Source organism: Rhinolophus sinicus, linkage group LG03 (genome assembly GCF_036562045.2).
Source record: "Rhinolophus sinicus isolate RSC01 linkage group LG03, ASM3656204v1, whole genome shotgun sequence".
Taxonomy (NCBI): Eukaryota; Metazoa; Chordata; class Mammalia; order Chiroptera; family Rhinolophidae; genus Rhinolophus; species Rhinolophus sinicus.
In genome coordinates, this window is record NC_133753.1 from 101350100 (window position 1) to 101367515 (window position 17416).

The 17416-nt window shown below is 42.9% G+C and overlaps 1 protein-coding gene across 1 annotated transcript in view; it reads left to right on the top strand.

The window, feature by feature from the left end:
* The first annotated feature begins 3080 nt into the window (after nucleotides 1–3080).
* PRKRIP1 (PRKR interacting protein 1) overlaps nucleotides 3081–17416 on the top strand; it is a 31085-nt gene continuing 16749 nt past the window's right edge. The window contains exons 1-4 of the mRNA XM_019752823.2: nucleotides 3081–3478; nucleotides 4157–4235; nucleotides 5029–5129; nucleotides 17165–17250. Of these exons, the coding sequence (XP_019608382.1) occupies nucleotides 3353–3478; nucleotides 4157–4235; nucleotides 5029–5129; nucleotides 17165–17250 (392 nt within the window). The 5' untranslated portion in view covers nucleotides 3081–3352. The remainder of the gene's footprint in view (nucleotides 3479–4156; nucleotides 4236–5028; nucleotides 5130–17164; nucleotides 17251–17416) is intronic.

The following is a 17416-nucleotide window of genomic DNA, read 5'->3' on the forward strand; positions in this document are numbered from 1 at the left end:
GAGAACCATCCTTGTGGTTGCAAGTATCAATAGTTCCTTCCTTTTTATTGCCGAGTAGTGTATCACTGTACGGATATATCAGAACTAGGTGGACATTTGGGTTGTTTCCAGTTTGGGCAATTATGAATCAAGCTGCTCCATGCATTAGCATACAGGTCTTTCAATGGACACGTATTTTCATTTCTCTAGGGTAAACACCTAGGAGTGAGCTTGCTGGGTTGTATGGTACATGTGTGTTTATCTTTATAGGAAACTAACAAACTCTTTCCCAAAGTGAATGTACTACATTTTTATTTTTATCCCCATTGGTAGAACTACTCTTTCGTCTCAACAGCAGGTCCACTATAGGAAGACCACTGACTCACTAATTCAGTGAGAAACTCAAATTATGGAATAGTTGTAAACATTTTTGCTGTTTTAGTGTCTTAACTACCAACCAGAACGCAAAGGACTGTGCAGGAGTGCCCACTCCTGCTGGGTGACCAACTGTGCCAGTTTGCCTAAGACTCTCCTAGTGTCAGCACTGAAAGTCCTACGTCCTGGGAAACCCCTCAGTCCTGGGACCACACTGGGACAGGTGGTCACTCTACTACTAAGTGTCAGGTGCAGTGCCAGACGCTGTACATCTGTCACATCGTTCTATCCACAGGCCAGTGTCAAGGGCAGGTTTGCTTGTCCCCATCTTGAGCATAAGGAAACAGCCTTTGAGAGGTTAAGTTGCTTCCCCAGCCCGCTCTCTAGAATAGGTGGAGCCAAACATTGGCAACAGGCCTGCCAGACTCCAAAGCACTGGTGTCTTCCAAGACAGCGGACCTCATTCCCTAGGTGCTCGGTTCTGGGCCCCAGGGCACTGGCCAGCAGGTGGGCCTGGGTGGGGTTTTGCTGCCCTCTGGTGGCAGAAGTGGTGGCACTCCAGGTCTGAGTTTACTCTTGTGGGGCTGCCAGGCTGAGAAGGCACCTCTTCCAAGGAACAGGACCTCAAATCTGGCCTCAGCCCTAGAAGGATGCCACATGGACGGCCCCCACCAGGTCTGCTGAGCCTTGGTCCAGCTCTCATTGAGTCACGTGACCACTCAGGGCCTCACAGACCCAGGGCCAGACTGCTAGGTTTGCCTCTGTGTGATCCTGAGCCCTCTGGGCCTCAGCTCCTTATGTTAGTCAGGATGACAAACACATCAACACACTGAGACTACTAGGCTTAGACTGAAGTTGTGATTACCAGCTCCTTCACACCCACGTGCCTTCACTCTCCCCCACCTTCGTGTCCTCATTCACTTCATCCATTCACTTCCATCTAGCAGCCATCTACCAAGCACCAGCTCTGTGCCAGACCCTGAGCTGGGGGTGCCAGGAGACAGCTGTCCTCCTGGCTGTGTAATTCTCTGCTGATCCTCTGTCTCATGTGTTCACCCATTCCTTCATTCATTCATGGTGTATTCATTTATTTATTGAGTGGTCATTTATTTTTGTCTCCTATCTTCACTCACTTAACTTCCTTATTCATTCATCCATCAGTTGGTCATCTCATTTACACATTCATTCATTCTTTATTTTTTCAGGCCGTTGTTGACTCCCTCCCTCCCTCATTCCTCTGTTCAGCAAGCATTCTGGAAGCAGCACTCTAAGCCAGAATTAGACGTTGGGATTCTGGTTCCGCCTTCCCCTCAGACTTGTGGGTAGGCACCCGGTGAAGACATGCTGTGGTAACTACCACATTTCAGCCAGCAGGACCCAGAGAACAGGGAGCACCAAGTAGGAAGCAACTGTCTGCCTGGAAGGGGGTGCTGGAGGCAGTCAGAGAAGGCTTCATGGAGCTAGCGGCATGTAAGCCAAGCTAAGAAGGGAATATGGGAGCTCTCCAGGGAGGAAATAACCCTCCAGGTGAAGTCTTTTTTGTGTGCTGTGTTTGGGGAAAAGTGAGGCACCTGGGTGGTTGGAGTGTGTGATGTCGGGTCATGTGTCCCTGACCACACACAGGTCAACCTCTCCCTAGGTTCCAGTGACAAACCTGGGCCGCTAAAGGACTTCCCCTAATTCATCACTCTTGGCCCCTGGAAAACTACCATCAGGGGGGCAGAAATGGCCTGAGCGTGCTAATACAGCACGCTGTCACAGGCGTCACCTGTCCAACCCCTGGCCACTCAGTGGGAGAGCTGTCCTGGGCTGAGCAGGATCAGCAGGCAGCAGTAGCAGTCCTACCTGAGCTGCCACACCCCCAGGATCCCATGGTCACCCAGCAAAAGTTTGAGTGCCTTGCTGTGAGCCAGGGCTTGCCCCAGACACTGGGAATACAGCAATAAACAAGACAGAACGCCCATTCTTTAGCAGCAACAAATGATAAACGAGAAACAATTGTGAAGACCACCAAGAGCATATCTGAACAAGTTGGGTTTATTACCTCTTTCTAGGAGGATGACTGCACTTACTTCAGCAAGAGGGTGTTAAAGAGGACTTATTATGGGATTTTGTGGGAGGGTTCAAGTATGTGGGCTTCTACTCTGGATCAGATGCTGTCAGAAGTGGAGACAATTCTATGACTGGCTGTCTTAAATATTTAAAGTAGGAGGAATGAATGGAGGCCAACACTATAAAGAAACAGCAGTTACTCATATTAGCCAGAATGGGGGAAATGTTTAGTCTTTTAATGGTTTCAAAGATACTCTTGTTTTAACATGATTACAGAGCAGTCTTGTTTATGTCTTGCTCCAAGGCGGGCACAGAATGGCCTGTGTGTGATGGTGTTCTGAGAAACTGTTTATGTCCAACAGGAGAACACCAAGGCCTCGCTGAGCGCCAGCCCAGCTCCCAGATGTGAGGGGCAGCTTTTCTTTCTCGTAAGAAAGGCTCATTCACTTGGATGAAGCATAGTTGCTGGGTGCCAGGTGCAGAGTAATTCGAGGTAGAGAAACGAGATCTGGCCCCGGTCCTCAGGGAGCTCACAGAGACTATCTCAGCTACCTTAAATAAACAGTCAGAAATGGGAGGGGGAGTGCACTAGACTCAAGGAACCGCCAGGACAAAGGCCCAGGCCGGAAGAGGCGGCGAGCCATCAGCAGGGTTGCCGGCAGGGCCACTTCGCGCCCCGGACTTGGAGAGGTCGGCTGGGGCTGATCCCTGGGGCGTGCGTTCCGCGGCCCGGCTTTGCCCAGAAACAGGAAATAAAACCAAGCAGCTTTGAGCAAAATAACCCACCCGGCCTCGGGCTCATGAATATTCAACAGGCCGCTTCCAGCTCGCGACTCTGCCCCCGCCCCGCCCACCAGGCCGACGGCGCTCGCGTCTCCGGCGCGCGGCTCCGCAGTCATCCGTGCGCGCCGCCGCCGCCGCCGCTCGCCGGACACAGGGAGCTGTCATGGCGAGCTCCGCCGCCCCCTCGGTGCGACCCCCGAGGCCCAAGAAAGAGCCGCAAGCGCTCGTCATCCCCAAGAATGCGGCCGAGGAACAGAAGCTGAAGCTGGAGCGGCTCATGAAGAACCCGGTGAGACGAGGCGCGGCCTCCAGGCCCCTCTGGGTCCCACCTCTTAACGCTCCGGCGCCTCTGGGGCCCGGGCCCACCTCTTCCGCCTCCAAACTCTGGACCGCAATACCCGAATCCCAGCGCCAGACCTTGGGAAGGAGTAGGCCGCCCCCGAGATAGGAAGCTTTCTTCTGCCCTGTTAGACCCCGGCCAGGATGAAGGCGCTGTGGAGTGGCTTCCGTGCTCTCAGACCTTTTCCGGTTTAGCTTTGTGAACAGAAGCGTTAGGCTGGAGAGAACCGGTGGGTTAGCACAAGGGTTATTTTCTTTATTGCCATGTGGGCAAGTCACTCCCTCCGTCCAGGCCTAGGACCCCTCGGTCATAAAAATAATTGGATGAGAGGGTCTCTTATACCTTTGACTAGAAAGGGTTGACTCCTCGTGTAATAGGATTCCAGTTACAGGTTTCTAGTTCTTCTCTGGAAAGTTAAGTGTAGACTTGGCAAAGCTGTGTAATAGACCCCAAAATACACAGGATGGAGTAAAGCTAAGACACAGGGAAGAAGATAAAAATCAGCTTTGAGTCCAAGGAGCAAAACAGCCTTTCTTCACTAGTCCACTTAATATTCTTTGGTTATAAAAGATACGACTTTGTTAGCAGGTTTATACTTACAAATGCTTTCCTGTTTAAATGTTTCAGGACAAAGGAGTTCCAATTCCAGAAAAAATGAATGAATGGGCACCTCGACCTCCCCCAGAATTTGTCCGAGATGTAATGGGTAATGTCTTTGGGAGAGTGTGTGTGTGTGTAAATACAATTTTAGAAGTGTAGATATAAAAACTCTGAAGTTAGTATATGTTAATTAGATTTCTAATAGGGAAAAAAATGTTCACTGGTCCAATAATTTGTTCTCACAGCAAAGAGGTATTGTTGCTTATGGTTTGACATTAGAGAATTTTCTTCTGTGTCGTTTTTAATAATGGCTCATATTGGTTTTTTCCTAAATGGAAATGGTTTTATTATCTTGTTGGGTTGTAAATTAACTATACCAATTATAAAGAAAAATAAATAATGGAGGTATAAAAAGGTTTGCACCTCCTGTAATTTCATCATTCAAATTGTAACATTGTGATATAGCCTTCCAGACCTTTTTACAGTCAAAACCAGTCATGTGTAAGAAAAAATGTTTTTATGAAAATATGGTTCTACACATACCATGTGGTAACCAACTTTTTTCACTTAATATATCGTGGACATCTTTTCAGCTCAGTAAAAATTTAGCACGTTAAATGGCGGCGAGGAAAGGATCATAAGCTCTCTCCTAGAAACTGCACTCTGTTCCTTCTCTTAATACTGCATTCGAGTGAAATTTTTAGGGACTTCATATCCAACATTCATGCAACAAATATTTAATGATGCCTATAGTTTGCTAGATTCTGTGGTACAGTGGGGAATAAGACACACATGGTCCCTTCCACTACTTCAGTTTCTTTCTTTGGTCACTTTTGATTAAGGGTGGCCTATGTTGATGCCTGCAGTTGATCAAGAACTCTGAACTGTCCTGGCTGTAGGTTCAAGTGCTGGGGCTGGCAGCGGAGAGTTCCACGTATATAGACATCTGCGCCGGAGAGAGTACCAGCGACAGGACTACATGGACGCCATGGCTGAGAAGGTCAGTGAGCAAGGCGGCTGTGAGCCCTCAGGTTTGGGCAACGTGCACTCATAACTTTTAGAAAAAAGTATGTGAAGAGGAGCAGGTGCACCGGGTTGTTGCTTGTGTAAAGGCTGTTTTTTAAAGTCAGCGCTGGAAACAGACATCGAGTAGAGTCCAGGTTATTCCTAGGTCAGACTCAGCACAGCAAGATAAACACACTAGGAGATGAATGAGGGTGGGAAGACTTCCGTGTGTATAGAAGGGCCTAGCAGAATCCCCTCTCCCCTCCAGGCCACTTGCCAGGAAATGGAATAAAAAGCAGGCTCTCCTGCTCCACTTGTTATTATTTCTCTAGTCTGTCTTTTTGGCCCAATGCCTATAATTCCAGTTAGCTGTGTGTGTGTTGTGAATAGTATGTGCTTTCGTGCGCCTCTTTGAGTTTTCTAGCTGGCATTTCTCCATGACAAGTGTCAAATAATAATTAAGAATTGAGAATTTCTTTAGAAATTGTGCTATAAGAACTATTAAGCTTTCTGTTACTTGACTGGAGGGGCCAGAAATCTCTCTCCTGTTTGAAAAAATACTCTTTTGGACATATCACTTGTTTTATTTTTTGAATTAAATTTTGGAGTTATTTTATCCACACCCAAATTTTGTTGGATTATTTAAAACTAGAATTGAGTTGAATCTGTAACTTAACTTGAATAAGAATGGATGGTATAGTTTTTAGTCATCCCCTCTAGAAATTTTCTCGTTTTTCATTTGTTTAAATCTTTTTGTATCTCTCAGTGATGATTTATGGAGATTTTGCTTATATCTCACCACATTTACTTAAGGATATTTTAAGTTTTTTGATTGCGATGGTGCTAGGTGGTCTTCTATTTTATTATTTGCAATTAGTGAGAAGCAGGGAAAAAAATCCTGACTTTTTTTTTTTTTTAATTTATTGGGGTGACAATTGTTAGTAAAATTACATAGTTTTCAGGTGTACAATTCTGTATTACATCATCTATAAATCCCATTGTGTGTTCACTACCCAGAGTCAGTTCTCCTTCCATCACCATATATTTGATCCCCCTTACCCTCATCTCCCACCCCCGACCCTCCTTACCCTCTGGTAACCACTAAACTATTGTCTGTGTCTATGAGTTTTTGTTTCTCATTTGTTTGTCTTGTTTTTTTGTTGTTTTTGGTTTATATACCACATATCAGTGAAATCTTATGGTTCTCTGCTTTTTCTGTCTGACTTATTTCGCTTAGCATTATACTCTCAAGATCCATCCATGTTGTCACAAATGTTCCTATATCATCTTTTCTTAACGCCGAATAGTATTCCATTGTGTATATATACCACTACTTCTTTATCCATTCATCAATCGAAGGACATTTTGGTTGTTTCCATGTCTTGGCAACTGTAAACAAAGCTGCAATGAACATTGGAGCACACGTGTCTTTATGGATAAATGTTTTCAGATTTTTTGGGTAGATATCCAGGAGAGGGATTGCTAGGTCATATGGTAATTCTATTCGTAATTTTTTGAGGAACCTCCACACTGCCTTCCATAACGGCTGCACCAGTCTGCATTCCCACCAACAGTGTATGAGGGTTCCTTTTTCTCAAAAGCCTCCCAACACTTGTTACTATTTGTCTTGTTGATGATAGCCATTCTGACTGGGGTGAGGTGATATCTCATTGTGGTTTTGATTTGCATTTCTCTGATGATTAGTGATGTTGAGCATTTTTTCATGTCTATTTGCCATTTGTATGACCTCTTTGGAGAAATGTCTCTTCAAGTCCTCTGCCCATTTTTCAATTGAGTTGTTTGTTTTTTTGTTGTTGAGTTGCATGAGTTCCTTGTGTATTTTGGATATTAGCCCCTTATCGGAGGCACTGTTTGCAAAAATCTTCTCCCATTCAGTTGGTGGCCTCTTTATTTTGTTGATGGTTTCTTTTGCTGTGCAGAAGCTTTTAAGTTTCATATAGTCCCATTCATTTATTTTAGCTTTTACTTCCATTGCCTTTGGAGTCAAATTCATAAAATGCTCTTTGAACCCAAGGTCCATAAGTTTAGTACCTATGTTTTCTTCTATGCAGTTTATTGTGTCAGGTCTTATGCTTAAGTCTTTGATCCATTTTGAATTAACTTTGGTACATGGTGACAAATTGCAGTCCAGTTTCATTATTTTGCATGGGGCTATCCAATTCTCCGAGCACCATTTATTGAAGAGGCTATCTTTCCTCCATTGTATGTTTTTAGCTTCTTTGTCAAAAATTATCTGTCCATATTTATGTGGTTTTATTTCTGGGTTGTCAATTCTATTCCATAGGGCTATGTGTCTGTTTTTCTGCCAATACCATGCTGTTTTGATTATTGTAGCCCTGTAGTACAAGCTAAAATCAGGGAGTGTGATACCTCTAGTATTGTTCCTTTCTCTTAATATTGCTTTGGCTATTCGGGGTCTTATGTGTTTCCAAACAAATCTGATGAGTTTTTTCTACTTCTTTAAAAAATGCCATCTGATTTTGATGGGGATTGCACTAATTCTGTATATTGCTTTGGGTAATATGGCCATTTTAACTATGTTGATTCTTCCAATCCATGAGCACAGAATGTCTTTCCATTTCTTTGTGTCTTCTTCAATTTCTTTCAAAAATGTCGTATAGTTTTCAGCATATAGGTCCTTCACATTCTTGGTTAAGTTTATTCCTAGGTATTTTATTCTTTTTGCTGCAACTGCAAAAGGAATTGGTTTTTGTATTTCTTTTTCTGAGATTTCATTGTTAGTATATAGGAATGCAATGGACTTTTGTGCGTTGATTTTGTAGCCAGCAACTTTACTGTATCATTGATTGTTTCTAATAGCTTTTTGGTGGAGTCTTTAGGGTTTTCTATATATAGCATCATGTCATCTGCGAAGAGTGATAATTTAACTTCTTTATTCCCAATTTGGATGCCTATTATTTCTTTCTCTTGCCTGATTGCTCTGGCAAGGACTTCCAACACTATGTTGAAAAGCAGAGGTGATAGGGGACAGCCCTGTCATGTTCCTGAACGTAGAGCAAAGGGCTTCAGTTTTTCACCATTAATTATGAGATTAGCAGAGGGCTTGTCATATATGGCCTTTATTATGTTAAGGTATTTTCCTTCTATACCCATTTTATTAAGTGTTTTAATCATAAATGGATGTTGTATCTTGTCAAATGCTTTTTCTGCATCAATTGATATAATCATATGATTTTTGTCCTTTATTTTGTTTATGTGATGTATCACATTGATGGATTTGCGGATGTTGAACCATCCTTGTGTCCCAGGAATGACCCCACTTGGTCGTGATGAATAATCATTTTAATGCATTGTTGTATTCGATTTGCTAGAATTTTGTTTAGGATTTTTGCATCTGTATTCATCAGAGATATTGGTCTGTAGTTTTCTTTTTTTGTGCTGTCCTTACCAGGTTTTGGTATCAGGGTAATGTTGGCCTCATAAAATGAGTTAGGGAGTACTGTCTCTTCTTCAATTTTTTGGAAGAGTTTGAGCAGGATTGGTATTAGATCCTTTTTGAAGGTTTGGTAGAATTCACTAGTGAAGCCATCTGGTCCCGTACTTTTGCTTTTGGGAAGGTTTTGGATGACTGATTCAATTTCGTTACTGGTGATCGGGCTGTTTAGATTTTCCAGTTCTTCATGGTTCAGCCTTGGAAGGCTATATGTTTCTAAGAACTTGTCCGTTTCTTCTACGTTATTGAATTTGGTGGCATATAGTCCTTCATAGTATTCTTGGATGATCCTTTGTATTTCTGTGGTGTCCGTGATAACTTCCCCTTTTACGTTTCTGATTTTGTTAATTACTGTCTTCTCTCTTTCTATCTTAGTGAATCTAGCCAAGGGTTTGTCAATTTTGTTAATCTTTTCAAAGAACCAGCTCTGTCGCATTAATTTTTTCTATTGTCTTTTTGTTCTCTATTTCATTTAGTTCTGCTCTGATTTTTGTTATTTCCTTTCTTCTGCTGACCTTGGGTTTCACTTGTTCTTCTTTTTCTAGTTCTTTAAGGTGTAACATGAGGTTATTTGTTTGGGATTTTTCTTGTTTCTTGAGATAGGTCTGTAAATTTCCCTCTTAAAACTGCTTTTGCTGCATCCCAAAAATTTTGGTAGGATGTATTTTCATTGTCATTTGTTTCTGTGTATCTTTTGATCTCTCCTGTAATTTCTTCTTTGACCCAGTCGTTCTTTAAAAGTATGTTGTTTAATCTCCATGTATTTGTGTTTTTTCCTGCTTTCTTTTTGCAGTTGATATCCAATTTCAAAGCCTTGTGATCAGAGAATATGCTTGGTATGATTTCAATCTTCTTAAATTTGCTGAGGCTGATTTTATGTCCCAACATATGGTCTATCCTTGAGAATGTTCCATGTACACTAGAAAAGAATGTATAGTCTGATGTTTTAGGATGAAGTGCTCTATAAATGTCAATTATGTCCATTTCATCTAATGTGTCATTTAGGGCTGCTATTTCGTTATTTATTTTCTGTTTGGATGATCTATCCATAGCTGTCAATGATGTATTTAAGTCCCCTAGTATAATTGTGTTTTGGTCAATTTCTCCCTTTAGTTCTGTTAGTAGTTGCTTGGTATATTTCGGTGCTCCCTGATTGGGGGCATAAATATTGATGACTGTTATGTCTTCTTGTTGTATATTCCCTTTACCATTATGAAATGTCCATCTTTGTCTCTTGTTATCTTTTTCACCCTGAAGTCTGTTTCATCTGATATCATTATGGCTACACCTGATTTTCTCTGGGTACCATTTGCTTGGAGTGTCAATTTCCACCCTTTCACTTTGAGTCTATGCTTGTCCTTGTAGCTGAGATGTGTCTCTTGGAGACAGCATATGGTTGGGTTTAGTTTTTTGATCCAATCTGCTACTCTGTGCCTTTTTATTGGTGAGTTCAGTCCATTTACATTTAGGGTGATTATTGATATGTGAGGATTTCCTGTCATTCTATCTTTAGTTTTCTGGTAAGGCTGTGTCTCCATTGTTTCTTTGCCTTTTTGTTGTTGTCTATTATTTCTGTGTGGTGGTATTCTATGATGTTTCCCTCTGTTTCTTCTTTTATTACAGTATATATTTCAGTTCTGGATTTTTTTTGAGTGGTTACCCTTAAGTTTATGTAAAAGAAAGTTTGATATTTAGAGTATTCCATTTTCTTCAGCACACTTACTTTCTCCATTCCTATATTCTGGTTCAGGCCTTTATGTTTTGGTTGCCACAAATTGTCCCTGTTGATGGTGGTCGAATAGCCTCCTTTAGTATTTCTTGTAGTGCAGGTTTTGTATTAGAAAATTCCCTCAGCTTCTGTATGTCTGGAAAGGTCTTTATTCCGCCTTCATATCTAAAGGATATCTTTGCTGGATATATTATTCTTGGCTCATAATTTCTCTCTTTCAATAGTTTGAATATTTGGTTCTACTCCCTCCTGGCTTGTAGAGTTTCTGCTGAAAAATCTGATGATAATCTAATGGGCTTTCCTTTGTAGGTTACCGTCTTCTTTTCCCTGGCTGCCTTGAGGATTCTTTCTTTGTCGTTGATTTTAGACAGCTTCAATACAATGTGCCTTGGAGAAGGCCTGTTGGGATTGAGGTAATTAGGTGTTCTATTTGCTTCTTGGATTCGAGGATCCAGTTCTGTCCACAAATTTGGGAAGTTCTCATCAACAATTTGTTTGAATATATTCTCTGTTCCCTTCTCTCTTTCTTCTCCTTCTGGTATGCCCATTATTCTTATATTGCTCTTTCTGATGGAGTCAGAAAGTTCTTGTAGAGTTCTTTCATTTCTTTTAAGTCTCAAGTCTCTTTCTTCTTCCATCTGTGTAATTTCCAGGTTTCTATCTTCGATGTCACTGATTCTTTCCTCCATCTGGTCAACTCTACTACCTAAGCTGGTTATTTCATTCTTAATTTCTTCTATTGAGTTCTTAATCTCCAGAAATTCTATTTGGTTCTTTGTTAAAATTTCAATCTCTTTCGTAAAATGCTCATGTTGTTCTTTGATTGTGTTTCTGAGTTCATTGAACTGCCTATCTGTGTTTTCTTGCATCTCATTGAGTTGTTTCAGAACTGCAAACTTGAATTCTCTGTCATTTAAATCATATATTTCCATATCTTTAAGTTCCTTTTCTGGAGACTTTTCACTTTCTTTCTGAGCTGTCTGTTGCCTTGGTTATTCATGGCAATTACTGATTTATTATTTCTCTTCCTAGACATCTACAGGAGTGGCTTTTGCAACAGGTTGATAGGAAGAGGTCTTTCTTTTGTTTTCCAGTACTTGTTGGTAGAATGTTTTATTTTCTCTCTGACTGCAGCCTTTTATTTCTCTCTCACATGGTAGTGCTATGTTTTCTCTGCACTATTCCAGCTTCTCACACAATGGGGGGATTCCCTGGGAGACGGGCTTCTCCTCTGTTAATAGTTCGCCTGGGTCACAGGGCACAGTGTCCCGGTGGGTATGCGGAGAGCTTTTGAAGTTCCAAAGCTCTTCCTGCACCAGATTCAGAGCCCGTATGTTTCAGCAGTTCTGTTTACTCCTGCAGGGATCCGCCCAGATAGGTGGGGTCAGGGGCAGGGTGAGTTGTGAGAGGTGGCCCAGAGCAATGTTGTCGACCACCACAGCTGGTCCTGCTTCCACAGCTCCCTCCACTTTGCCAGAACTAGTTGGGCTGCGAATCTGTGTCTGCGGTCCACAGTTCTCAGAACAGCAAATATTCTGTTCTTTTGATCTGACACTGCTACTGTTCCGCTTCTAGCACCAGACAGGTGGGGGCGGGGCGAGCTCTGGGAGGGGAGGGAGGGGGCACTAGTCTCAGTGCCTAAGGCTCCGTTCTCTGCTCGGCAGTGAGGGCTTAAACCACCGTTTTCAGCCTTCTTCCCTCAGTCTTTTCTCCGAGGTCTCTGCCGTGAGCGTTGGGTTCAGCCGTGTTATATGCTGTCCCCTCAGCCCTGTGGGCCATAAGCAGAGCCCTAGCAGTCCGAGCTCTTCCCTCTCCCGCAGCTGCGGTAGTTCCGGGAAGCAGCGAGCTCGGCGCACTGAGCGAGGTCTGCGTCCTGCGGCCACGCAGCTCCGTCTCCGCGCACTTCTCCCTTTCCTCCTCCCCCCACTCGCGCATCTCCCACCTGTAGGTGATTTCAGTCGGTAGTGGGCCTCTTCGTCTTGCCTGTCTGCTGTGCAGGGAGTCCTTTGTGGAGTTTTTGTTGTTCGATTAGTTGTAAATTCCAGGGGAGCTTTACAGAGGCTCACCTCACGCGCCGTTTTTTTCTTTCATTATTTTTAAATGGCATAATCCTGACTTTTGAATAGTGCTCTTTTGCCCACCTTACTATTCCCAAAAATCAAATATTATTTGGCTGGTTATTTGTGATTTTCCAAATTTGATTTCTCCTAACACTGTGCATGAGAGCTTGTTCCTTGTTCTTGATCTTACAACATGCACTAGAAAAGTTCGTTTCCTCAGTCTGACCGTATCGCCTGTTATTTCATGGAGTACATGTGTACATTTTAGAGAGATTCCAATACTTTAAAATGATATTTATTTGTTTGCTTTTTGTAAAAGAGGACACTACCCAATAGTATTTGATTTTCCAGTAATTTGATTTAAAAAAATTAGACTTTGTAGAATTTCTTCCTATATAAAAGAAATAAAATACTTTTAAAAATTAAAACAAACATTCATACCCTCATATAAATAGAACACTACTTAGCAATAAAAAAGAACAAACTACTGATATATGCAACAATATGGATGATTCTTAAAAACATGCTGAATGAAAAGTCTTACACAAAAGAGACCATATTGTTTGATTCCATTTATATGGAAATTAATTTATGTGGAAAAAAATCAACAGTAGTTGTCTCTGTGAGTTAGAAAAAGGGTTTGACTGAGAAGAGGTATAAGGGAACTTTCTGGGGTGATCAAATTGTACACTCAAGATAAGACCATTTGGGCCAGCCCGGTGGCTTAGGCAGTTGGAGCTCCATGCTCCTAATGCTGAAGGCTGCCGGTTCGATTCCCACGTGGGCCAGTGGGCTCTCAACCACAAGGTTGCGGGTTCGACTCCTCGAGTCCCGCAAGGGATGGTGGGTTCTGCCCCCTACAACTAAGATTGAACATGGCACCTTGAGCTGAACTGCCACTGAGCTCCCAGATGGCTCAGTTGTTTGGAATGTGTCCTCTCATCTGCAAGGTTGCCAGTTCGACTCCTGCAAGGGATGGTGGGCTGTGCCCACTGCAACTAATAATGGCAACTGGGCCTGGAGCTGAACTGTGCCCTCCACAACTACGATTGAAAGGACAACAACTTGACTTGGGAAAAATCCTGGAAGTACACACTGTTCCCCAATAAAAATCTTTAAAAAAAAAAGAAAGAAAGATAAGGGTATTTTATTGTATGGAAGTATTACCTTAAATGGGAAAAAAAAATAGAAAAACCACAAGCAAATATTAAACTTTAGTTGATGTGTATGCTTAAATCTTTAGAAGTTAAATGTCTTGATGACTGCAACTTTGAAATGCATCGAAAACATGAGATGGATTGATGGATGGATCGAGGTATAGATAGGTAGGTAGATATGTGATAAAGTGAGTAGCAAAACGTCAATTGTAGAATCTAGGTAGTGGGTATATGTAATGTATAATTCTTCCAACTTTTCTGTTTGAAATTTTTCAGTGTAAAACACTAGGGATAATATTAAACCAAAGAGACAGACAAAATACAGAAGAAAATATGTAAAAATTTACTGGAATGGCCAAAATTGAGTTTGAAAAATATCTTTATGATTTTTGGGGTCATTGTCATGGTTTTCGCCTGGTATTTGCTTGTCCTGCAGCCTTTCTTAGCCCCCCAGATGCTGGTTCTTCTCCAGCTACTGCCATCCCTTGGCTGTAACATTCTTAATTCTAGTGGGAAGTTTCAGGTGGCTGGTCGCACAGCTATACCAGGTCACTGATAGGTTTGCCACTGCCAGAAATAAACAAAACCCTATATGGAAACTACCAGAGGCACTTTTTTGTTTTTAATCTACTTTAGAGGGGAGTAAAGATAGAGCAGGCTATTGTCTCAAATACCATGAGTTAGTCTGAAGTTTTTATATATTGATTAAAGACACAGAGAAAATACAGAAAACTGTTTTTACAAACTGAAATCATGCAGACACAAAAGAAATTTATTACACATTGTGAAAGACAGGCCCTGAGGTTAGAAGAAAAAGAGAGGCAAGAGAATCCTCACCTTTCACAGTGACCTCTGCCAGCACATCTGACTTGAGTTCTTGCCACAGCCAGGTCAGCAGCCAGTGGGGGCTCTGTTTAGTTCACTTGGTAAATGCGGCTGCTTCAGCAGCACAGAGTAAGACATTGACAGCTCAGCTGCTAAACAAACCGAGTGCATTTAGCTTTAAGCCATTTGCTTTGTATTAGGTTGGTGCAAAAGTAATGGCGGTTTAAAAGGTTGTTGTTACGCAGCAGCCTAACCGTCTGTCCCCTCGTACCTGCCCCTAAAGAAATGAGAGTCTGTGAGACGGATCCTTTCAGGGACTTTGCTTCACCTTTCTGCTTACACCTTATGTCTCCCTGTTTGACCCCAAAAGATGTCTGGTCAGCCAATGACAGGTAAGATTCCCCTAGGGGGGAGGAACCCAAGCCAGGCGCAGCTGCCTGGGGACCACCAGAAGAACTCGTGGGGTCAATAGAGGTGGGCACAGCCCCCCACCTCCCCCCGGCAAAGGAGAGCTTCTGCCTATGTGGCTATATTCCTTCCCACAACCTGCTTGGGAAGTGAGTCAATGATGTGATAACATCAGTTCTCCTATTCTTATCAGTAAGTTTCAGCATAAAGGATTTGTCCCTAGGGAGGCACCTACCACAATTGTTAAGACATCATGGAACTTTCTATTCCGGCTGCTTGCAGGCAAGGGTGATTGGTTTGAACCAGTTTTCTGGTATGATGTATGAGACTCACAGACAGTGGAGAAAACAATGCTACTTTCTTGTGTGTACATCAATAAAAGCCACATGGCGGCCCGATTCGGGGCTCTCAGTCCTTTGAGGCTGGGAGACCCTTGGCCCCTGTTTCATAACTTTCTTGATTTCTGTTTCTTTCTTAACCCTTCGCTGCCCCTTCTCGTTCGCTCACTGCCTGTGTTGTGCTGGACGTGACAAAAGGTTAAAAATAATTGCAAAAACCACAATTACTTTTGCACCAACCTAATAGTTTTCCTCTAAAAAGCTGATTTTCTTCTTGAAGAGAGATCCTTCTTTTTTATTCCATAATTTCTGGTCTCAGAGAGTTTGTCACTAAGCAGATCCACAGAGGCCTGGCAGTATGGATCAGCAGATGTGTCGCCACCTCTCCGTCCTTTGTTGGTTCCATTTTTTGCCCCATTGACCCTTATGGCTGTGACTAGAAGAAATAGAGATGACACTTTATATCAGTAGATGTCTTTGTGTTTGCAGGTGCTTTCCGTGGGTTATCGCATTTCTTTATTCTTCCTAAAGACTCTGGCAGAAAGGAATTATTTCGTGCATTTTATAGATGAAGAAACTGAGGCTTAGAAACAGGGAGCTGCTAGGAAGAATATAAGGTGTATGTGTGCGTGCGTGTATGTGTGTGCGTGCGTGTGTGTGTGCATGCGTGCGCGTGTGCGTGCGTGTGTGTGTGCGTGTGTGTGGTGTGTGCGTGTGCGCGCTTGTGTGCGCGCTTGTGTGTGTGTGCATATGTGTGTTTGTGCGTGCGTGTGTGTGCGTGCGTGGTGTGTGTGCATGTGCGTGTGTGTGTGCTCTCATATACACATGTACGTGTGTGTTTAGTAGCAGGCGATGGCAGTATGTGTTATGCTGCTTTAGAATCAGTCATGTGATAACCATAGCTAGTTAGGATTTAAAAATGTCACGGTTCCAGCCAGAGGCCATGTGATGAGTTCCCGTCGCTATAAAGAAAAACACTCCTGTGTGTCTCCTCCACTACATTTATGATCACCAACTATGTGGGGATTTTCCCACACCAGACAATTCTGTGACACCAGCTCAGTGTCCTACAATTGAACTCAATTCTGTCACTGTCAGGAAATAGTTACCTGCAGGTTAAGGGTTCAGTCCCACAAGACTGCCCCCGTCTCCTTCAAAGGCCAGTCACAAGTCCAGGTTCTCATCTGTGCCTCTGACCAACTGGCTGTAAATCAGAGGTTTCCCATGATCTCAAGTTCAATTAATTTGCTTAGAGGGGCTCACAGGACTCAAGAAAACATCTGATTTAGTAGATTTCTGGTGTGTAATGAAAGGATATAACTCAGGAACAGCCAGGTGGAAGAAGGGGTGAGGAGCTTACATGCCCTCTCCCAGCACCTCCACGAGTTCACCAACCTGGACGCTCCAAAACCCAGTCTTGTGGGATTTTTTGGAGGCTTCATTGTGTAGGCAGGGTTGATTAAATCAGTGACCTTTGGTGATTGATTCAACCTCCAGCCTCAGCTTCCTCCCTGGAGGTCAGAAGGTGGTGCTGAAAGTTGCTGGTTAACAAGCTCTTGTGGTTGAAAGGGGATTGTTATGAATAACAAAAGACCTATTTCACTTTTATCTCGAGCTATTTCAGGAACGGGGGACAAAACCAAATACAATAAAAGGTGTTTCTGTGGCTCTTATATAGGACATTTACAATAATTTAGCAGCTCTGTGCCAGAATCAGTGGATGAAGATCAAATATATATTTTTATTGTAAGTCACAGTATCGCACTAAGGCCCTGGCTAAACACAGCGGCAAGTGCTGCCTCTGCCTCAGGAAATACAGGGTGGAGCTCTCATGCTTTCTTCTCTTACTTGTACATGAGATATCTTAATGAACTGAAAGAGTTACTTCGCCACCTGAGAGCCATATATTGATTTCCTGCCCCCTTTAAAGTGGCCCTGGAGACCTAGAGGTACGCGTAGCACCCCCACTGGTGTGACTTCTAGAGCTCTGATACCCAGCCTAAAGTGTGTCTAAATGATTTTTATTTTTTTTTTGCAGCAAAAATTAGATGTAGAGTTTCAGAAGAGGCTGGAAAGGAATAAAATTGCTGCAGAGGAGCAGACGGCAAAGCGACGAAAAAAGCGGTGAGGGCTTTGTGGCATCCCATAACTAATGAGACTGATGGGCAAACATGGGAAAGCACATGGTTGGTGAATGAGTCCTGGCGATGCCAGCAGAGCGAATCCCCCAGAGTGGGGACTCAAACCCTGGGTCAGGAAGGTTCTTGGCTTCACATAGGACAGAATTCAA